Consider the following 24,600-nt stretch of genomic DNA (forward strand, 5'->3'; position numbering starts at 1 on the left):
GTTATTCAGGCGCTGCGACGACTATACTTGCTGATGTACTTCGCCCCTCCCCCAGATCAAAATATGGCGACGCAGAGTGTTGATGTAAGTATGGAGCCCCACACACTTTGTACGCCTATATTGAATTATTCCTGTGGTGTTGATCGAATGTATTTATGTACCATAATTTATTCTAAAAAGTACAGTATAAAATAATAACGATAATTTAAAACGGAGTGTTTATGAAAAGTGTTACTGAAAGCAATACATCTTTCCCTTCGGCCGAACTGAAACGGGATAGTCTATTTGAATGTCACTTCTTAATGTTGACGTTTTCTGTAAAATGAATTTCGATGATTCTAACTATTTTAATAAGCGTTTAAATACAATGGGTTCGGTACCGTATTACTGTGCTCCTGGAGTTGGTAGAAATGCATTGTTTTCCAGATCAGAAAATAGAAAACACAAAGGCCGAAACATTTTATTTAACATAATTATGGTAATATTGTATTTGATTATTTTTATGTAGTCGTGTATTTTAATTTGTAATGTGTTTGTTTACCTTTTTTATTTTATTTATTTATTTATTTTAATGTGTATATGTTACGCAGCGTCCCGAGCAGGTTTGCACAGACAATATCCACACTACAGTCAGTGTTTTCATGCGACTCTCCACTTAGTCACACAGTAACAGGTTGTCATGTGTGAGAGTGAGAGATGTATATAATATTCCCAAATGAAATGCATGGTTCTTTAAAACCTGTGGACATGTAGGCTTCACTGCACCTTACCGACTGGCAATCAGTTTACATTATAATATATTTTATATTGTATACAATGTAATGTAATGTAAAACCATTCAAAACTATGAGTAACACTCAACTTTAACACTAGCTGCTATAACAAAAAATACATATAGTGGTAGAAGTTTAGAATGTAACATTTTAGTTAGGCTTACATTAAAATAAAGATGTTAAATTAAAACATTAAATAAAACCTGCCTTTTACAGGTTTTTTTTTTTTTTTTTTTTTTTTTAAATATATTTATTTAATTTGGTGTGCCATAATAATAATAATAATAATAATAATAATAATAAAACAGTTTGTATCATGTGCAAATATGCATTTTATTTTATGCATGAAGTTATGTAGCTGCACAAAGTACCATGTTGATGTAATTATTGTTAATGATAAGTAGTTCGGTTTATAAAATCGACACTAATAACAAAAAAAAAAAAAAAAAAAAACAATATTTAATTGTTAATTAAACAGAATATAGAAGCCAGTAATAGAAAACAGAATAGTGGATTCCTTGGGATCAGTAAACGGATTACTCAGGGTAGCAGGAAAGAACAGTGGGGCTGTTATGAGTTTAGGAGCATTGTTAAAACACCCAGCGTGGTGCAGGGTGTGGCTGCAGTGGGGGAGGAATCAGAATCTCGGTTGGTACTACATTGATTGTGTGTTTTGGAGGATTTCAAGGGCTTGTCAAGTGTGACTGACCAAGTATAACTGCATTTTAGTAGGTTTTTTACATATTTAGCTAAATAAATAAATAAATAAATAGCCTCCCACTAAATGTAAATAACTCACAATGTGTAAAACGTCTATGCCTATATGTAAAAAGTTACCCTGATATGTCAAATACCCCCATGTGTAAAAAGTTACCGCTATATGTAAAACACCTCTGCCTATATGTAAAGAGTTATTTGTTTTTTTTTATTGATATAGCATTTAGTGTTTAAGTTGAGAGTTATTCATCGTTTTTAAATGGTATTACATTTAGGGGTAAAGATTGTTTTTACATTTAGGGGTGTAACGTTTACATTAAGGGGGAAGCAAGATTTAACATTTAGGGACAGGTGATTTTACAGCTGATAAGTCAGGCCTGATGGCAGCATGCACTGGGGGGGGGGTATCCACTTATTTAGGGTGGGCTCATTTTGGAAAAGACAAATCAATTAGTTTGTATTCTCTATTTTACTTCACTGTGATGATAACAATATTATGACAGCGCAATATTCTGAACTGTCCACACAGCACGAATTAGCACAGTTCTTTCTGGAAAAGCTTTTTTTTTTTTTTTTTTTTTTTAAATTAGGGTTGGGCAACAATATGAAAATTGTATGTAGATATCGTGCATGTATTTCAATATCGATAATATCAAAGTCATATTGCAGTTAGGAAGCTGTATTGTCCAGTGGTTAAAGAAACAGGCTTGTAACCAGGAGGTCCCCGGTTCAAATCGCAGCTCAGCCACTGACTCATTGTGTGACCCTGAGCAAGTCACATGTGCTCCTTCTTTGGGGTGAGACTGTTGTAAGTGACTGTTCAGCTGATGCATAGTTCACACACCCTAGTATCGTATCTTGTAAAGCACTTTGTGATGCTGGTCCATATGAACGGTGCTATATAAAAATAAAGATTATTATTATTATTGTTATTATTAATAAACATATATAGATGTTAACAGATATTTACATATGAAAAGCAATAATTTTAACTTAGTGGTGATTTGCTTCACAATATCCGTAGAGAAAAACAAGGTATTGTTATTGTTTTACTATTCCCATCATCAGCCACCTCAAAAACAAAATATCTCTATACTTCACTGCGCAGACTTCAGAATCCAGAAAAATCTTCAGCATGACTCACAACACCTCTAAAGTATTAAGTATGTGTAATGCTGAATTTTGCATTATTTTGAGATGCGATTTGATATTTTAAAATTACTCATTTATAATACTTAGAGTTCCCATTTTAAAAATACATTAATAGAGTAAGTAGTCACAGGGACAAATGCAGTAGACCACTGACGCATGCACATATCTCAAAATAGTGCTTATAGTGCAGCTTGCAAATATAGCGTTTGGCACTTTGTGGCGAGTACCACATAATGTTCAAATGTTCCAACTGCTGTTTAATTGGGGGGGGGGGGGGCTACTGAATCTAAACTGGATGGACCATGCCCCCTAAGGCCGGCCATAACGCCGCTGGGCCTGGATAAAGTCAGGGAAAATAATGCTGTCAAACATAATTCCCAACATTTTATATAAGGAAACTGTTATTAGCTTCTTATTGTTGGTAGAAATAGTAACAAAAACTAGGTTGTTAGCAAACTTGGCAGTATCTGGTTATATATAGTAAAAACAAAAAAACAAAACATGTTTTATTAGTGGCCCTCCCTCAGAAGCGATATCTGATTTCTTTTTCGAACCTTACCATATTATAATTGTATTTGTCTACATGTTTTTAATGGTGCGTAGCGTTAAATGGAAATGTTTATCTACTGAAAAATGTGGGCTACCAAAATGTGTGGTGGGCTACCAGAGTTTAGCTTTTGGTAGCCCGTCGGTCTACCACACATAGTAGTAATTTGTCCAGCCCTGCAGATATGTTCTTAACCCTTTGGTAAAGATTGAGTTGTGGTTAATATGTGAATGTTGGCCAGGCAGTTCCTGTATACATTGAAAATAAATTACAAAAATGCAACCTAAAGAGACATAACAACACCTGAGTAAATCAAATATAGGGCTAATATTATTAAACCAACTTGTTCTTTTTGGTTTCAGCCTGATGACGGATCAGTGCTTTCTAGAACTGTGCGGTTTACCAACAGAAGGCTTCTAAACTTAGATTAACAGCAAGCAGGCGTGATGTGCTGTATAGTAAAACTGAAATGACCTGTAAAAAAAGTGATCTAAAATGTAAAGTATGTGTCATCTAGAGATTTTTTTTGTTTAGTAATAATATGGCTGCATGCTATTGGAAATAACTTTGGCATTTTGTTTCCAGAACAGCAGAAGTACACAGAAAGGGATACAAAGCAGAGTGGAGACAGAAGAGCACATTCTGAATCGTGTTCTTATGGGACAAGCTCTCTTCTGAAGCCTTCTGCTTCACTGTAGTGGCGTGCCTGTTCCACACTAGGTAACCTGACTGCCCAAGGAGACGTGGTAAAAATCTCAGGCAAGATGGAAAGCAGTGCAGCCAGTCTGCATGTAGACGCTGAAGGGGAAAGAGAAGGGAGCAGTTCAGTGGGAACCCATCCTAGTGATCCCGTCTTGGGAAAAGATGGAGGTAATGAAAATGCAGTTGGAATAGACTGCTGAAAAACAAGGAGGGACACTACTCGGGACTTGTGGTGTTCCTGAGGGACACTCTGGGAGGTGTTCCTGAAGGACACATACGAACATTCCGATATATATATATATATATATATATATATATATATATATATATATATATATATATATATATATATACACACACACACACACACACACACACACACACACACACACACACACACACACACAGTTCCCTCTAAGGCTAAAATGCGTGCATTTTTCGCAGTAACTGGCAACAACCTTCACGCTCAGTTTGCTAACTTTCGCAAGTTATTATAAATATCAACCTCAATCTAGACTCCAATCTCTCGAGGTAAACCTGTTATTTGGAGACCATTCTTACAAAGCATTAACATAAGCATATTTGTGTCTGTCTTGCAGCTGATTTTCTTTGTAAAAATGCACCTCACATTAGTGCAGAGCTCGCTTTGCACCAGCGAATCTACTGATACAGGGTGGGCGAGGCGTCTGGCAATTCTGCCTCTATAGAGAGCGCTGCTCATGAACTTTACAGTTTTGAACTCTTTGTACAATTGAATTCTAAAATCAGTGAAGCACAATCTTCCTGCATTACTTAGTAGTGTAAATACTCTGGTAAACATAAGTAAAAAATCACAATACTTTGACGGTTTTTGTTTTATTTCCCTTTTAAAAAACGACCATTTCAGAACTCTTCTCAAGCGTTTTGAAACTGGTAAAAATGTAATCAGCACATTAGTCAGAAATACACATTTAAGTGTATAGTAATTGAAGAAGACTAAAAGACATACCATCGCCATTATTCTTTTTTTTTTTTTTTTTGCGAGTTTATTCATCATATGACTTCACTCCATGTCTCTGCTGAAAATCAACAAGGCAGCTGCATGAATGAAGAAAAAAAGCAATCTTTCAGTAAGACGGAGCTAAAAGAAATCTAATTATCTATATAAGGATGGTGTGATAGTATTCTTAAAGTTTTCACGTAATTCACGTGATCATGTACGAGGCAATACCATTAAATATAATAATGCCAGCTGTAAACACGTAGAGAATAAGAAAGCAAATAAGACAGTAACAATGGCAAAGCACTGCATTCTATGCTGAAAAACTAAGACCTAAAGTACTGCGCCCAAGGCAGAGCTTTCCCGAAGTAAGCTAAGTTAATTGCGTATTTCATTATTGTTTAGTTTATTTCTTTCCTCCTTACCTACCTTTTAATGAAGCTGTAATTAGCCATTTTAAACCACGGCAGTGTCTTAATTGAGTTATATTTTCTAATGTTGAAGAAATGAGCGCAAAACAATTTTTTTAGCTATACAATCCTTAAAGAAAATTGATCACTTTACTGTGTAAAGGATGTAGTCACAACACTACACACCGTTGGTCGCCTCTTTTTAAATCTTGCAAATAACACTGTACTTAGGAAAGAAACAAATGAGAGGATTAATTATGGTTTTACATTAAAAGGCGCGCTATTTAAATTACAAATAGATAATACATAGCACTGAACCTGTTTTAGAGCATCTAGTCAGTCAGCACACCTTTATCAGTGTTTCATATTTTGTCTGGTTATTATAATTCCAGTAAAATGCTAAACTTAATTTGTGGAGTACTGTACATAGGATTACTCTCACATGACATTACTGGATTGTTATTAAACTGTTTCATATTTTTTATAAGCTAAGCAGGTCTTTTCAAAATATATTTATTTGTAGACTGAACTACTGTGTTAGTGGAAGACTGTAAATATGGTTCTCACAACTGTGCTGGACATTTGGTTTTCTGAACTGTTGTAATATAATTCTTAGGTTTTCCTGCCTATTTTAATGCCAGCAATGAGCCAAGTGATGTCTATAAACATTATGACAGGTTTGAAGTGTCTTCAGGTGCTTTACTTACTATTACAGCAACAAGAGTCTGATTGGGGGAAAAAAATGAATTATGGTAATATTTATGAAGTTTACTTATTGTAACTACCGACATTATGTTTATGTTCAAATCCCATATTTAAATATTAATACGTTGATCAAAAAAGTGGGAACAAATGGAATTGGCCATTTTTTGAAAAACGGAATTTGGTATTCCCAAGAATGAAACAATTAGTAACCCTGAAGAAGGTTACAAGTGAAGGCAGTGCAGATGCCAATGTTTTATGCAGGCCACCATTTAAGCATGCAGTCTGTATCTAGGACAACAACCGACAGGGCTGCACAGGATCAGAGGATGATTCAAAATCAGAGGCAGAGCCACAATAAATGTCTTGTTTAAATTTAAAGTCAATTGTAAAATTGTTGAGATACTTGTGTTGGAATATTGGTTCAAAATTGTATAATGCAACAAAAATATATTGAAAGGGTTAATGCGGGCCAAAGGTTTCCCACTGATAATTTACCCTTTCTCAGTCCAAATGGCAAGATTCTCAGGATCTAAAAAGCTTAGAGGGAACACTGTATATGTATATATGTGTGTGTGTGGAAATTTGCAAATAAAGCACTACAAGAGCCAATCATATTGCATGAAAGTTGCCTAACGTGTGTGTGTGTGTATGTATGTGTGTGTGTGTGTATGTGTCTGTATCTAATGTTGGGAATATATATATATATAGAAATATATATATATATATATATATATATATATATATATATATATATATATATTATTGTGAGTAATGTCTCCATAGTCAGTACTGTTTCTGATAGTTTCCAGAGATTTTGTGTAAATGTTTTATGTGAAAAATTTAATGTTGTAGTGGATCCTGAAAGTCTATTTTACATTTGTTTGAGTGGGGTTAAAAGGTCTAAAGTATAGGAAAGATTGTTTCCCCAAAGTATTTTAAGTATAGAAATGACAAAAGTATTAAAGTCTTATTACACCCACTGCTCACCAAATACTGTACTTTTGTACTTGCCTCTACTCACAGAGCCTGCAGAAGTATTGGTGGAGACTGAAGGACTGTACCCTTGCCAAAAGTGCAACCAGAATTTCCCTGACCTCAACCTGGTCGTTTCCCACACATGCCCTGAACCTGTCATCCAGGATCTCGAAATGGCAGAGGAGTCCATAACAAAGCGCTACATGTGCCCGCTGTGTGTTGAGATTTTCCCCCTCCCCAATTCCCTCAAAAAACACTTCCGTGCACACCATGCTGTCCCAAGCAGACCGCTGTCCTGTCCTGAACCAGGGTGCATGTTTGACACTCCAGACTGGCGGCAGTACCAGAAGCACATGCAATCTGTCCACTCGCTTGTTCCGGTTCCCTGCTCCTTTCGCACTTGCCGGCTGGCTTTCCGCAGTGCTGAGGAGATGGAGGCACACCGGCGTGGCCACTTCCCCTTCCACTGCCACTGCTGTGACTTTGTCACCGCGAACGCCAAGATCTTCTGCCAACACCGCAGGGAGCACGACCAGCCGGGACCATCCGTGAACGGTGAGAACCTGTTTCCTGTATCTTTGATTCACTAGTATATTAAAGGATGTATTCATAGTAAATGAATACTGCTGCCCTGCATAAACTCCCCATATAATAATGTTTATTTAATAAAAGTATTTTAAACCTGTGTTTGGTGAGCCCTGCATGCCAGAGAACACTGCATTGACTTTTGCTTTGTCATGGGTTTAAAGGAAGAAAGTAGAGTGGGGGTAGTTCAACTCGTAGTGCTTCAGGACCACTGCTCGTCAAGTATTTTCTAAATGAATAAAGCACATAAGATAGTAATATAATATAATTGATACAGCTTCCAAAGTTCAGCTTAGGGTTGCCACCTTTCTGGGTTTGACTCGGACAGCCCGGGAATTAACAAACAGGAATTAACAAACCCAGACACCTTAATGTCCGGTTTTAAGTGAAACACATAAGAAATACCAGTCTTCCTTTAATATTTTCTTTGACATACCATATAACAGTACATTTTGGAGTGGAATTTATTTTGGCTGTATTGGTGGTTTGGATTGGATACTTACACCGTGCGTTGTTACTTCCTAGAAATGCATGGATGCCATAACACAGAGGGGGAAACTAGATTTTTGCCATGGTGTTATCTTTTCTGTTATCTTTCCTGATGAACCTGTTTTTACCTTCAAAACATTAAAATGGCATATGATTATTTGGATATAATTAGTGCTGTTTTTGTTGTTCTTTCAAAAATAGCGTAAATATTAGGTTTTCTAAACTTTTTTAATTCACAACTTTTTTTTTTCAATCATAGCCTACAGCATAGTAGTAGTTTCTGCATGTGAGTTGTGTTATTTGCAGTTCAAATAATATAGGCTACCTATTGAAAAAAAACCAAACTGCTAATGATTTTCAGCATCTCAGATTTTAAATATTCTGATAAGTGATTGGAGTTTTGCTTTTGTTGTCGTCGTTCCGATATACAGGCAGTCCTCACACTTACAACACAATTGGTTCCTGTAAGTCGCTTTGTAAGTCGAAGCACATTTTCCCATAGGAACAATGTTATAAATTGGGGTTAATCCTGACTCTTTGGCCAGATTATAATTTTGATAGAATTTTGCTGAACAACTTTTTTTACTTTACACCTAGATAGATAAGATGACAAATGTCACATTAAAAAAATAAATAAACTTTTGTTTTTGTTTCTGAAAAATAACTAATAATGTTTCGATCCTTTTACTCTTTATTGAATTTCCAACTAACCCTCCCTTTCAATTCAGAAATTCATGCATGCACATTATAGGCATACCTGCTTTTTTCCCATGACGCTGGCAAATTGTGTGTGAATGGGGCAGAACACTGGTAAACTACAAAAAACTCTGTAATCTTCTCTGCTGGTTTGCCATGTAACATACATTTGGAGATTAAATAGTAAATACCAAGCAGATAATACTGCCAGCTAGAGCTTGAACCCTAAGTTTGACCTCAGCAGAATGCCAGCGCTGGTTGTGGCGTGACTGTACAGAAACCAAAAATAATAACTGTCAATTTAACTCTCACTGTGTTAAAATAAAATTCTAAAACCAGTCATGTCTTCGTGTCCCAGTTTTATAGCTGCACCCTTGTTTAAGGTTTGTCTCCCAAAAGGATTCAATGGAATGTCATTGACTGGAAGAGCACCTGCTGGCAGGAATAATGAAATGCTGCTGAATTCAAGGTATTCAGAAAATTCCCAATTGCGATGCTGGCCAGGCAGTACAGGGGTAGGAATATGGACCAGTAGAGACCCCACTGTACCAGCAGTGAGAAGCAATACTAGAAGGAAAGCCTTTGCATTTGTTGACCCCTGAGATTTGTTATTTGATCATTTGAACCTTTCTTGCAATTGCACTTAATCTGAAGTAAATGCAATAATACACAGATTGTTAAAGTGTATGTTTGCTGTATTGCCTGCATGTAACTGGCTGCCTGCCTCCTCAGTGGAACACCTCTGTAAAAAGGCTGTTGCAGCCCACATGGCTTTTCCAGTGAATACACTTTTTAAATGAAATAAACAGAATGAAGAGCTGAATTGAAGAGACAGACTGTACATCGCTATGTAGTACAGATCATTTCAAAATAGTTACAGAAGTGTGAAATCCAAGAGTGCAATCTGAAACTGGGTTAAACACACAAGACAAGCATAGTTAACAACCTTCGCACTCAGTTTACTAACATTCGCAAGTTATTATCATAAATGTCAACCTCAACCGAGACAACAGCCTCTCGAGGTAAACCTATTATTTTGAGACCATTCTTACAAACCATTAACATAAGCATATTTGTGTCTGTCTTGCAGTTGATTCTCTGATTTCCCTGTGTAAAAATGCACCTCACATTAGTGCAGAGCTCAGCTGGGCACCAGCGAATCTACAGGTACAGGGTGGGCGAGGCATCCGGCGATTCTGCCTCTATAGAGAGTGCTGCTCATGAACTTTACATTTTTTAACTCGCCGTATAATTGAATACTAAAATCAGTGAAGCACAATCTTCCTGAATTATTTAGAAGTATAAATACTCTGGTAAACAAAAATAAAAATCACAATATTCACACGACAGTTTTTGTTTTATTTCCCTTGACCATTACAGAAATTACCATTACAGAACTCATCTCAAGCGTTTTGAACGGGTAAAAATGTAATCAGCACATTAGTTGAAAATACACATTTAAGTGTATAGTAATTGAAGAAGACATACCATGGCCATTATAATTTTTATTTTTTTTTTGTGAGTTTATTCATCATGTGGCTTCACTCCATGTTTCTGCTGAAACTCAACGTGGTGGCTGCACCAACGAAGAAAAAAAAAGTTTCAGTAAGACAGAGCTAAAAGAAATCTGACTGTCTATATGAGGCTGGTGGGATAGTATTCTTAAAGTTTTTCTGTAATTCGTGTGATCATGTACGAGTCAATACCGTTAAGTACCATAATGCCAGTCGTAAACACGAAAAGAATAAGAAAGCAAATAAGACAGCAGCAATGGCAAAGCGCTGCATTCTACGCTGAAAAACTAAGACCTACGGTACTGCGCTCAAGGCAGAGCTTTCCTGAAGTAAGATATCTTAATTGCATATTTCATTGTTGTTGTGTTTATTTCTTTCCACGCTACCTTCCTTTAATGAAGCTATAATTAGCAATTTTAAACCATAGCCATTTCTTAATTGAATTATGTTTTCTGACGACAAAGAAATGAGCTCAAAACTATTTTTCTAGTTCTACAATCCTTAAAGGAAATTGATCGCTTTACTGTGTAAAGGATGCAGTCACTACTCTACACACTGTTGATTTCATAAAGACATTCTGTCTGGAGATACGCCTCTTTTTAAATCTTGCAAATAACACTGCAGTTAGGAAAACAATTGAGAGGATTAATTAAGCGTTTACATTAAAAGGGGCGCTATTTAAATTATAATCGGGCAATACATAGCAGTGAATCTGTTTTAGAGCAACGGGTCAGTCAACACACCTTGTCAGTGTTTCATATTTTATCCTGGTTATTGTTGTAATGCCAGTAAAATGCTAAACTTAATTTGTGGAGTACTGTACATAGGATTACTCTCACATGCCATTGCTCGACTGTTACTAAACAGTTTCATGTTTTTATTGTTATTGTAAATGCTAGCAATAATCTAAAAAGGTATTTTCTAAACACCTTTATTTGTAGGCTGAACTACTGTGTTAGTGGAAAACTGTAAATATAATTGTGCTGGACATTTGTTTTTTGAACTGTTGTAATGTAATTATTAGGTTTTCCTGCTTATTTTAATGCCAGCAATGAGCCAAGTGATGTCTATAAACATTATGACAGGTTTGAAATGTATTCAGGTGCTTTACTTACAAATGCCATATTTAATTATTAATATGTTGATAAAAACTGGGAACAAATGGAATTGGCTATTTTTGAAAAACTGAATTTGGTATTCCCAAGAATGGAACAATTAGTAGCCCTAAAGATGGTTACAATTGAAGGCAGTGCAGATGCCAGTGTTTTATGCAGCCATCAGTTAAGCATGCAGTCTATCTATGATAACAACTGACAGGGCTGCATAGGATCAGAGGATGATTCAAAATCAGAGGCAGAGCCACAATAAATGTCTTGAAAATTTAAAGTAAATTTTAAAATTGTTGAGATACTTGTGTTGGAATATTGTTTCAAAATTGTATAATGCAACAAAAATATATTAAAAGGGTTAATGCGTGGCCAAAGGTTTCTCACTGATAATGTACCCTTTCTCAGTCAAAATGGCAAGTTTCTCACTTTCTAAACAGCTTAGTGGGAACGCTGGTGTTAACTGTGTAGCTACAGTGCAGGGTTATTATCGCCTCTGTCTGTAAGCTGTTCACTGACCACAGTGTGATAAACAGAAGACCACATTCTCTCACACTAAACAAAGCTGTTCCTGTATGTAATTCTGAATTATCTTTAACTAGCTTTGATGGTCTTGTTCTCTACCATCACAGAGACTCTTCACATGCATGCTGTGGAGGGAGAGGCAGGGCAGAGTGACAACATCAGCCAATTACCAGAACAGAAACAAAAGCGGCTCACATTGGTCAACAAAGTGCCCAATGAAGAGGAGGATCAAGGGAACAGTATGAGAAAGAAGAAGAGTAAGAGACATGTGGAGGAGAGGAGTGAGGGATCACATGATACAACCAACACTTCCAGGGAAAGGTACTTCAAAGGTATGAGGGCTAGATTCTGTAATAGTTGTGATAGGCATTAATATTTATTGCTGCCTAAAAGGCTTTTTTACAAATACATTTTTACACTTGTGGCATGTACAATACAAAGGTTATACCAGCAAAAGTATATAGCAGGTTTGAGAAATCAACATTTTTTATTTTTTTATTTATTGCACTTGTAACATAATAAATGGCATCATGTATGAAATTCAGCTTACTAACGACCCAAAATGAACAAAATGGGGGCTGTTTTTATGATTTAAATAACAGCTGATCATTGTTAAATGCACTTGATAACAACGTATAGAGCAAGCTGACGTAGTCTATCTTGCACTAGCAAATTACAACCAAAAGGTACTACAAATGTAGTTCTAGAGATGTGTCATCTGATATTTGTAATGTCTGATACCTATAAGAAATGAACACTACTGTAAAGTTCATTTTTTAAACTGTACGCTTATGTGATGCCTCTCAAACCTATTTTCTCAATAATGTGGCACATTTATTTGATAAGGTTTGATACAGTTAAATCTTGTAATTAGCACAGGGATGGATCCTTAGTAATAGATATCTGTCTAAACCTCCCCAGGGGACATTGCGGAGGGCACAGAGCACCTGTACCGCACCCACATCTGCCCAGAGTGTCGCCGCTGCTTCAAGAAACGCACCCACCTAGTAGAACACCTCCACCTGCACTTCCCGGACCCTACACTTCAGTGCCCTAAGTGTCAGAGATTCTTCACCAGCAAGAGCAAGTTAAACATCCACATGCTACGGGAGGCTGGCCAAAAATCCCACCATTGCCACCTATGTGACTATAGTGCTGTAGAGCGCAACTCCCTCACACGCCACCTTGCCAGTGTACATGAGGACAAACCCAACTTCTACTCAGACGTGTACCCCTGCCCCTCGTGTGGGGAGCAGTTCACACTGAGCCATGCCCTCAAGGAGCACATGAAGACCCACCATAGCATCCCAGAGCAGAAGACCTTGGCCTGCTTCGAGGCAGGCTGCAGGTTCGAGACACAGGACAAGAAAGACTTTCAGAGGCACACGAAGGAGACACATGGTGTTACAGTGGCAGAGTGCCGTCACCATGCCTGCAGTGCCTTATTCAAGTCGAAGAATGAGATGGAAGCCCACCTCCGCACACATGCAGCCTTCCACTGCTCCCAATGCCACTTCACCTGCTCCAATAAACATGCGTACCGCCGGCATAAGCGCCAGGGCCACCCAGGTACTGAGGAGCTGCGCTGCTCCTTCTGCACCTTCACGTCCTTCAATCCGGTGGAGTTCTCCGAACACGTGAGCCGCCTGCATGCCCACGAGAAGACCCATCGCTGCTTTGACTGCGGTTTTGCCACTGCACACAAGAGGGTGCTTAGTCGACACATGCTGCTGCACACAGGTAAGCCCTTCATGAGAGTAGATGCATATATGTCACATACAGTTTTTATATTTAACTTGAAACTTGGTCAGGACATGTTTTAGCAGAATTATTCAGCCAAGTTTCAAAATAAATCATTCAGATGTTTCAGATCTAGAATTTCATTAATGGCCTGTAGCTGGTAGGATTATGACATTTCTTGAAAGCTGCTTAGGTAAGGTAGTCAAGGTTTTACATAGTAAGAGATGGATGTATGAAGGGTTTACCAAGCGAAGTTGTTGCTGCTGAATTATTGGGATACTTTAATATGTAACTAGACACAGGTATCAATCAGCTACTCAGAACCTAAGCATTAGCATAGGCCAAATTTCGTCTTGGCGTCTTCCCCTGTTAGTAATGATTATCTTTTTTATTTGTTCAAGTCATATCATTGAGTGCCTGCAGCATGTAAAATAATACAGAAAGGTTTATTGCATTGTTAGTTTTTTATTTAGATGTGTAATATCCAAAGGGAAATCTGTTTTTATATCTACTGTTTAATGTATTCTAATGCATTTTGAATATAGTTCTGTTTTGTTGTGTAAAGTGTGGTTAAGTGTGTAATGTAAATTCCAGGGAGGAAATGGTTACACAGTAACCCATAATGAACATGTAATGCTGGCTCATCATCAGTTTCCCTCATTCCCAGGTGAAAAGCCCCACAAGTGTAAGCTGTGTGACTTTACCTGCCGGGATGTGAGTTACCTCTCCAAACATATGCTGACGCACTCAGACGATAAGAACTACATGTGCTCTGAGTGTGGCTATATCACCAAGTGGAAGCAGTATCTAAATGTGCACATGCGCAAGCACACAGGCGACCTCAGGTTTGTTTCAGGATTTAAATAACACAATGCCCAACTGTCGTCCTCTCCCTCCATCCTTAAACATTTTTACACAATACATATGTACGTTAAGTAGTACTGAACAGACTGAAAAGATTACTACATACAGGGTCCAATCAGGTCGCCAGTCGCAAAACACAACCTCCAATTGGAATATGGACAGTAGTTTTTACTGTAAACTCACCACGTACATACAAGACAACTTCAGGCTTTTTGCTTCAAAACTGGCACCACACCTTTTGATCTCTGAGCCAATCCTTTTGAACTCATAAACCCAACTCTCTTGCCTCATAGTAACACGCACCAGCCAGATAGAACAGCGGAAATGATCATTCCGAATTTATTCTGCTTTGTCTTTAGTTCGGAACAGACGTCTTTTTCCAGCTGTAAAGAAACAAAAAATCCTTCAAATAGTAGGTTGACAACACAGGAGGAAGGGAGTGTTGAGGTGTCTGTGCAGCCCTACAGCCCTGATAGGCATTCAAAATAACAGGACATCTACTATGTACTTCACATTTCTGAAAGAATGATGGAAATGTACATATTGTTTATCACTTAAAAACATGTACAATAAAACATTTGCCTTATTGAAGCTCTACTGTTACACTGCATTTAGAAACCTGGTAGCTGCTTCAGTTTGTTTCCAGTAAACGATTAAATGCACTGCATAGAGCTGCATGATTTCTTTAAAATGTATTCAATCAAAAAGACACCAGCTGCATCAAAGATGGGAAATACTTTGGCTAAAGATCGCCCTGTCCAGTACAAGAAGGGGACAGTTAACATGCCTGTTGTTATTTTTACTTTTATTTATGTTTTTATTTTGTTTGATAATTCACTGATGGTAAAAAGTCAACCCTCTTTATACTGCCAGGTAAGGGCCAGGGGCAAAACGGGCAATAAAGCAATGGTGGCATTATAGTGAGGGTCAAAAAACAAACAATTCAAATGTTTCATTTGTTTTTAGTTCTACAATTATCTCCAGGCCATTTTAATAAAACATTAAACTACAGTACTGTAGTTCTTAACACAACGTTAGGCCTACTAGTGAAGTTTTGTCGTCTTTTCCCATCTGTATTCAACATAAATGGTTACTTTTGAGGAACAGTTTATACTTAGTGTCATATCACCCAAACAACAATTCCATAAAAAGTGTACGATTCATTTGAACTTTGCTGTTTGTGGCACGACTATAAGCCTGCTGAAATTATCCCCCATTGAACGATGCTATCTATTTATTTTACAAAGGAATTTCAGCTTAGTTGCTTCAAGTAGTCTTCAGCATTATCATTTAAGCAGTTCAAAAAAGAAAAGGAAAAAACTGAATGTGCAGGCAAACACTTTTTTTTTTAAATGAAAAGTAAAAAACTATTCTGCAGTTTACAAAATTGATGCTTTAGTTTAGCCTTCATTTGTGCAAAACTTGTACGTAAACAAACAAACCTTTTTTTTTTTTTTCAACATTTACTGTGATTTATAAAAGTCACTTATTTTAGACTGTCAAGCCTTTCAGGTTAAACAAATCGACCCGAGACCTTAGATAAGTTAAATGCAATAATATATCTTCGGGATTACAGCTCTCACTCCTTTCAAAAAGTCTGCAAAGCTTCACGAGCATGTAGCGGGGATGTTGGTTTAGACTGATCCAGTTGTTCTTCGTTTAACAGTTACATCCCTCTTTTTCGAGAAAACATTTGCAATGTCTTGCTGACTTATTTGCTTTCTTGTTTTCAGATGCATACATGCAGATTTGTTTCTTTTGCTCTGGTGTTAAATGTAAGGTCGACTCATCATGTTGTACTTTCTGTTTTGCTTTGGGAGCGGGAGTGTTAATGACATTAGTATGAATGTTCAGTTAATAACAAATTAGGAAAGCGAGTCAAAGGTTAACTGCATAACTTTGTTCTTTTATTTGGTCGTGATTATTTCACTAGCTCTACAATGAGGGAAACTACAATGCTTATATTTACGTTTGCTTGGCTTGAAGTTGGCGGGTGGTGGACAATGGGGTGGCGATATAACGGGTACAAATAGCACTGTTTATTGGTGACATCTGTTCAGAGAGAATAGCTGGCGGTATGCAAGGGTGATATAGCACAGGACAGTATTCTACAAATTAGCCTTCACTGTTTTTCAGGCAAGCATTTACATATTTTGAAACATTTGTATAATAACTAGAGAAAATAATCTCTTTTCAACATGACAACACTATTTTTAATGCTTTAATAAATGTTATGTTTAATTGTGAAATATCTTGAAATATCTTTTTTTAGTACTTTTCAATACTTTAGCTACAGTAGCATTCATTTCAGACCTATTAATAGAAGGTATGTAGAAAAACATTTTTAAAAAATAGATTGAAAAGGACACTTTTGTTTTGTTTAGTGTTACTGAAGATCTTTTATGTTTAAAATTGTATGAACAAATAAATGAAAAAAACTTTTACCAATCCATGAATGTTGGTACAACAAATAATGTGCACTGTACCCCACTATTCTCTGCTCAAACTAATGGTCCTTCTCTCTGTACTGCCCTCCCAGATACCAGTGCAACCAGTGTTCTTACCGCTGTCACCGCGCAGACCAGCTGAGCAGTCACAAGTTACGGCACCAGGACAAATCCCTAATCTGTGAGGTGTGCGCTTTTGCCTGCAAGCGCAAGTATGAGCTGCGCAGACATATGCAGGTCAAGCATTCACAGGGGGGCAACTGTCAGTCACCAGTCTTCCAGTGCAAGTTCTGCAGCTACAACACTCACTACCGACAGGCCCTACTCAACCATGAGAACTGCAAGCACACTCGACAACGGGAGTTCCGTTGTGCACTCTGCTCCTACTACACATTCAGCAACACCAGCCTGTTTTTCCACAAGAGGAAAGCCCATGGTTATGTTCCAGGGGATAAGGTGTGGCTTGAGAACTATAAGCAACACGAGACAGACAACAATGCATCACAGATACAGCTAGGCTACTGTGAAAAACCGGCAGGTTGCCCGTCTAGTAAAGAAGGATCTGCCAAAGGTCTGAGGGCTCCGGAAGAAGTTGGTGGTATTCAAGGAGAGTCTATCCAGGAGACAGTATGTATAGGGCAGGAGGCGATTCAGATATGGGCAGGGAATTGCAGCTTAGAAAATGGTAACCAAAAACCATTGGATAATTGTAGCCTGGATAACTACAACCAAGGTTTGTCCTCTGAAATTGTCAGACAGGAGTTTCCCTCTGAAATCTGTGACCTGGCAAACTGCAGCCAGGAGTGGACGGAAACCTGCCCAACTAATAATTCATGCAAAGAAAATGCCATAAGAGATAATTGTACTAAACAGGTGCCAAACGATGAACGAGAATTCTGTACCATACTATTGACTCAAGTTTCAAATGTCGAACTTGAAGGCCCCAATTGTTCTCAGGGTGAGGCTGAAAAAGAAAGGGGTTTGATGGCAGCTGACTCTCAGATTCCTCCGGTGGGTACAGGGAGTAAATTATTCCCTGAGACAGAGACCATGCATCCTCCCTTATGTAAGGGGAGCAAAGAGGAGGGGGTGGCAGGAAGTGAGTCTGAAGAACCCATTGATGCCAGTGAAGGAGACGTGCCTTTAAGAATACATGTGAGTATAGGAGAAAGTCATATAGAATCGGAGCAAGACAGTGCCCTGATGGACAGCCAGGAGGAAGAGGACATAGTGGACTCCATTGTTCTTGAAGGCAGCTCAGAGAGGGTGTTGCCCATGAAGGCCAGTGGTAGTCAGGAAGGGGAAATTTCCCACTCCGAGTGTGTGCTTAAGGCCCTAAGGAAGCAGGATAAAGAGCAGGCAACAACATTGGTGCTGGAGGGCCGAGTGCAGATGTTGGTTGTACAGAACAAAGCTTCTGTATTCAAGTGTGACCAGTGCTCCTACGTGACAAAGAAGCAGACATCCTTGAGTCTGCACTGCCGCATGCGATGTCGTGCAAGGAAGGCTCACCTCCAGTGCGGGGAGTGTGGAGCGGTTTTCAAGCAGCAGCGAGGCCTTGATACACACAGGCTAAAAAAGTGCCCAGTCCACCTGAAAAAGAATAGACGGCTTGCGAGGTCGCTCACTGTCGGTCAGCCAGCTTCTAAGAAATTGGGAGAGAATGAGCAAGATGTAAGCCTTACAGGAGAAGCAAGTACAAATCAAGCCATAGCAAAGCTGTCAGAACTAAACCAGATAAGAACTGGTGAGTTGGAAACATTGTCCTCTGTAGAAGCAGCCAGCTATTCTACTGTCGAACAACCTGACTGCGCCACTGCAGCTAACTCTGCTCCAATGGCAAGCCTACATGACTTAAATGCTCAAGAAGAACCCGGCACAGTTCTTGGTGAGGAAGAGAATGTAGCAAACATTGAAAGGGAGGCTACAGATTCTCTTGTATCCTTTACAGCCTCTCAGCAACATGTAGGTGACTTGGAAGGCTATCATAGGGATGGTGGAAAGTTCCGGTGCAACATGTGTTTGTTTGCCTGTTCTCGTCCCTCTACAATTAAGCGACATTGCACTTCCTGTTCTTCTAGGACCGCTACAACGTGGGTGCGACGTAGCCACACAGAGAAAAGGGGAAGGAAGAAGGTGGTGGAGGAGGAAGAGGATGATGATAGTGATGATGATGATAAGGAGGAGGTTGAGGGTGATGAAGATGATGATGATTATGAGGAAGAGAAGGAAAGTAAAAACCTGAGAAAAAATCGCATCTCCTGCTCTACTTGCCCTTTTACGTGCCACCAGAAAAGAGCACTGGCGAGTCATCGTAAGCGTGGCTGTCTCAAGCCAGGCGAGTTCCAGTGCCAGCTGTGCTCCTTCGTGGGCAAATCAATAACTGCCCTTAAAAGCCACAACATAGTCCACAATAAGAAAAAACGTCTATCTACACTGAGTGGGAAAAAAGCACGTCTCCGCTGCGAATTGTGCCCTTTCACCTGTAAGCAGGAACGTTGCCTGCGCCAGCACGTCGCCCTCAAACATGAAGGTCTGAAACCCCATATATGCCACTACTGTGACTTTAGGACCACTCGCCGATATCGCCTTGATGCCCATGAGTCCCTCCACACAGGTGTAGGCCGTATCTCATGTGACCAGTGTGACCAGACCTTTGGCACCAACTCTAAGATGCGGCTTCACCGACAGCGTGTCCATGAGAAGCGGCCCACCCACTTTTGCAAGATGTGTGACTACAGTGGCTACAGTGCCAATGATGTGACCCGCCACACCCTTTGCTGCCATACTGGGGAACTGTGCTACACCTGCACTGACTGTCCAGCACGCTTCAGCTCAGAGACTGCCCTGAAGCAGCATAGCCAACGACTGCACCAGAAACCAACTAGCATGGTCTGTCCACACTGTGACTTCTCTTGCCGCAGTGAGGCAACCCTTAAGAGCCATCTGCAGCGCAAGCACCCGCAACTGCAGTGTCCCAGCTGCCAGGCCACCTTTGAGAACAGGGAGAGCCTCGAGGAGCATCGCAAAACCCATTTCACCCAGCGATGCACTCTCTGTTCGTTTGCTGCCCGTGAGCGCCAGCTCCTGGTCCAGCACCTTCTGGATGAGCATGAGGATGGCCCCCCTTCTGAGAAGCCTCTAAAGTGTGCTTCCTGTGGATTTGCCTGCCGTCACCAGCTGGTGTTCGAACAGCATGTGCGCTCACATGGTGGCACCCGGCTGTACAAATGCACTGACTGCCAATACTCCACCCGAAACCGTCAGAAGATCACCTGGCACACCCGCATTCACACCGGGGAAAAGCCATACCGCTGTGAGCAGTGCAGCTATGCCTGTGCAGACCCCTCGCGTCTGAAGGTAGGTTTCATGTCTGTCTATCTCTACTAGGGATGGGCATTTCCGTATATTATAATGGGTGTATATACGTACTTTAGTAAACCAGTCTCTTAAAGTTGTACCCCTTCTGTTTGGAGGTTTTAGATCAATTACCCCTTTTACACCTTTCGCTCAACTGAATAGTACTACATTTGCAATAAAAAGCAGAATAATCTGATTAACAAATGACAGTTTTTTCCCCTTGTTTTATTTAATATATAATTTATGTAACAGCAGTTTGGGACTGACAGGTGCAGATCTTTTCTTCTACAAATCAGGTATCGGTAACTGTGTAACAATATTTTCAAGTTGCGTCTGCTAAGCAACAATGCTCAAACGGCTTTAAACAAAAAGTAGGACTCACTTTATCTATTACTATTAAGTTGTATCAAATGAAAGCCTTTGAGACAAAATGACCACTGAAAACACAACTTGGGGACTTAAACATAACACAGCGTTACATTCTGCTGCAGTTTACCATGAACGCTCTAATGCTTCAGTGTCAGCACCAAACCGGCTTTTCTTTTGTAATTTCTAATATTAGACTATAATGCCAACACAACATTATTTTTAAAACGGTTCGTAATAGTAAATCCTTTTTTTTTTGTTTTCAAGGAATATAGTTTTAATAATTTTGTTGACTTTAGTGCCTTCCACTGCATCTCGTAGCATTACTGACAAATCGGTCATTAACTATCAGGAACTGACCAATTTAACACTTGTTTACTTGCCTATGCCACATAAAAAAAGAAAAGAAAAAAATGGGGGGAAAAATCACCGATAAGGAGAGTCTCTCTCACAATATCCCACACTGGCTTCTCATTCATTTTCTCCACCATTTTTCTTTGAAGCTAGTCACATGACTTTTTACATGACTTTCATTGGTAAAAAAAAAAAAAAAAGTATCACTTGCTGCATTTTTAGGGTTAGGCTTCGGCTCACCGCGACCTTGTAAGGAATTAAGTGGTTAATGATAATGGATGGATATTGTAATGTGTCAGTAATTTTAAAACTATTTCATAGCCTATTTAAAATGGTGTATTTAAGTCAGCATGGGTTTTATTTTGCAGGGAGATTCAGGTCACTCACAGTAATTTTTTCCTCATAGCTGTCAGATCAGTTGAAACGTCATAAAAGACAATAGTGGGTTATGGCAAAGGTGCAGGTCTCCTTTCTTGTAAAGGTAAAGTAAACAGTTCTGTATTTTGACATTTCTGTTGTGGGGGAGAGGGGGCTAGCGGTAAATTGTGTAAGTTTAAAACTGAAATCTTATTCAGGGATATATTTCCATTCGGTAATAAAAATACCATGAACTGAAAGGCTCAAAAGGCTGAAAACTATAGCTTGTGTGTGTCCCTTGTTAGTAGCTGCCAGTCTGTTTTACATTCAACAGTTACCTTCAATTTTCCTGACAGTTTTTGTAGATTCGGTATTCGGTTCGGTATTCAGACGAATCTTTTGAGATGGATTCGGTATTCGGCTGAATTCCAAAAACTTGGATTCTGTGCAGTTATTATTATTATTATTATTATTATTGTTATTGTTATTATTTAGACTCCCTTGGTGACTTAATATTGTTACAAAATATCACAGTACAAAATACCACCTTACAAAATATCACATTACAGATAAGAGCAATAAAGTACAATAAAATCAGTGGCAAATAAGATCAAATTCAAATAAGAGTGAGGTAAAGAATACAGTAATTATAACATATAACTGAGAGTTTGACTGAGCAGTTAACTTATAGAAGAAAAAAGAGCATGTAGCAAGTACGATGAATGGGTGAGAGTGATTTCAAATAAGAGCAATAAAACATTAAAAAAAAAAACGTGAATAAGGATCGATTGAGACCAGAACAGAGGCTAACATGGTGTACTCTTGACAAGCCGAATTGCACACTGAAGCATAGAGTTATCAGAACAGACCATTTACATTTTCAAGACAATTGTTTTTAAGTCGATTACCATTTCTTTCTTTAATCAAATCTATAAAAACACCAGCTGCCCAGTAATTGTAGTTTTGTTCGATTTCATTAAGTTGTTGATGTGGTAAATATTTGTCTCTTGGTTTTACTTCTTGTAATTCTAGCCATTTTCAAAAACTGTAAAATATCTCTCACAACAGTGTATTAATAACAGTGTATTAATAACAATGTATTAATAATATATTGATTGAACTGTGCTTTGGCAAAAATAAGTTCCGCCATTCATTGTACTGTTTAACTGCAGCCAATCAGCATGCAGCATCCAAACATTCTGTTTTATAAATAAAACGATTGTACTAGCTGGAGATTCATAGCTCTGACTGTGCTGCTACCTCATGGATGTATTGTAACATCACAGATTATTAATTCACCTAAATCAGTTTCTGCTGTAATTATCAGTGTAAAAATAAAATAGCCTGTTTTTTTCCCCTTGTCAGCAAATTCATGTTAAGGAAAGGTAAACTAGAACCGTTCTTTGAAACTCTGATTTTAAAATATCTTTGCTTACAGAAACAGGCCCACCCACCGCATCGTTAGTATTATAGTGATTTTTTAATGTGCATATTTTTCAGTCAGCTGTACTGTTTATTGTGTGGTCCACCGAGATCAAAAAAATTAAATTGAGGTGTTCCTCGAACACTGTTCTAAAGGATTAACAATGTTCTGTTCGATTACACGAATAAACCTTCACACTTGCCCATCCCTATCTCTGCCTGAGCAGACCAGTCCCTGCTTGAGAGCTGCGTCTGCAGCTGGTCAGTGCTGTGCTTGATTGGGCCATTGTTTTACATTCACTTCAGAAATTGCATTATAAAGATACATGTCTATGGCCACCTGCCACTGCTGCAGTTATAGTACACTAATTAGTTGTTGGTGTATTTTTTTTTTTTTTTACCTTACCTTTTTTCCAATAAACATTTTTATAGTACATTTTTTCAGCTATAGTGCTCCTGTCACAGTAAATAAGACTGTTATGTGAAGGTATTGTATGTGAAGGTGAAGATCTGTCACTAACAGATGTGTGAATAATTGAATACCTTCCATCCTGTTTATAATGCAGTATTGGTCAATAATAAATGTCACACTTGTTTTATATCATTTTTTCAAGTCATGTAAAATGATGCCAAAATATATTTTAAGAAGAATATGTAATATTGCCACGTCCCCAGAAATGAGGGAAACAAATACATCTTTAATAAAGTGCTGTATCTGTTTTAGTATCACATGAGGACTCACCAGGACGAGCGAAAGTATCTGTGTCCAGATTGTGGCTACAAGTGCAAATGGGTGAACCAACTGAAATACCACATGACAAAGCATACAGGTAAGCTTGTCTGCCAAGAGCAGAGCTAGCTGTCCTGCTTACTGGTCTGGTGTGATTAAGATTAGATGGGGTTTTAAATTATTGTTTTCTATTTAGGGATTAGACTACAATTAATATCCAAGAAGTAAATAGATGTGTGTGTGTGCGTAGTTCTGTAGTTGAAACACATTCATGTTTCTGTCCCTACAGGTGCTAAGCCCTACCGCTGTGAGGAGTGTGAATACTGCACAAACCGTGCAGATGCTCTGAGGGTCCACCGGGAAACACGCCACCGGGAGACTCGCTCCTTCATCTGTGAGCAGTGTGGAAAGGGCTTCAAGACACGCTTCCTGCTGAAGACCCACATGAAAAAGCACAGTGAGGAACGCCCTTATGTCTGCCGTGTCTGTCAACGGGCCTTCCGCTGGGCTGCTGGGCTGCGCCACCACTACCTCACCCACACCAAACAGCACCCATTCTACTGCCTGCACTGTAGCTACCGTGCTAAGCAGAGGTTCCAGGTAGTCAAGCACCTCCAGAGACACCACCCCGAGCGAGCAGACAAGCAGGACCTCAGCCAGGGTGTTGGGAAGGACCCTGGACCTCACACTGTCCCTCTGCAGCAGGCCATGCTCGAGGGGCAGCAGTAAATACAGGGCTCAAGGGAGCAGGAGGGGTGAGGAATCAGGGGTGAGAGACAGTTTAGAAGGGCCTGAAACATGCCACACTGCAGATGATAACACTGTGTAACCAAAAAAAAAAAAAAGTTTTTGTTCCTGGGTAGTAAGTGTTATTTCTTATACAGTATTTACAGTATAATTGTAAATCTCGAAAAACTACTCGCTTCTAAATCTTTTGTAGTCATCTTTGTATTACTTTAGTATAAATACATGTTAATTTGGATTCATATGTTGTTTTTTTCTAACTTTATGTGAACAAAAAGACACACATTTGCCCATTTTCCCATTGGAAATAGTGATATTTTGAAATATCACTGTCCTGGTCA

General features: G+C 38.8%; 1 protein-coding gene across 2 annotated transcripts; it reads left to right on the forward strand.

Annotated features, from left to right (window-relative positions):
• Window positions 1-26: 26 nt before the first annotated feature.
• znf142 (zinc finger protein 142) lies at window positions 27-24,399 on the forward strand. Of its 2 annotated transcripts, XM_041264315.1 has the most exons (10): window positions 27-84; window positions 3,775-4,059; window positions 7,009-7,515; window positions 11,983-12,207; window positions 12,797-13,615; window positions 14,283-14,460; window positions 17,019-20,286; window positions 23,510-23,615; window positions 23,805-24,250; window positions 24,288-24,399. In XM_041264315.1, exons 2-9 carry the CDS (start codon window positions 3,954-3,956, stop codon window positions 24,242-24,244), a joined length of 5,649 nt encoding a protein of 1,882 aa, XP_041120249.1. In that variant the 5' UTR covers window positions 27-84; window positions 3,775-3,953; the 3' UTR covers window positions 24,245-24,250; window positions 24,288-24,399. The 2 variants fall into 2 exon arrangements, with proteins under 2 accessions (XP_041120249.1, XP_041120248.1); XM_041264314.1 differs by having other exon boundaries at window positions 23,805-24,399.
• Window positions 24,400-24,600: the final 201 nt, after the last annotated feature.

Source organism: Polyodon spathula, chromosome 11, assembly GCF_017654505.1.
Source record: "Polyodon spathula isolate WHYD16114869_AA chromosome 11, ASM1765450v1, whole genome shotgun sequence".
Taxonomy (NCBI): domain Eukaryota; kingdom Metazoa; phylum Chordata; class Actinopteri; order Acipenseriformes; family Polyodontidae; genus Polyodon; species Polyodon spathula.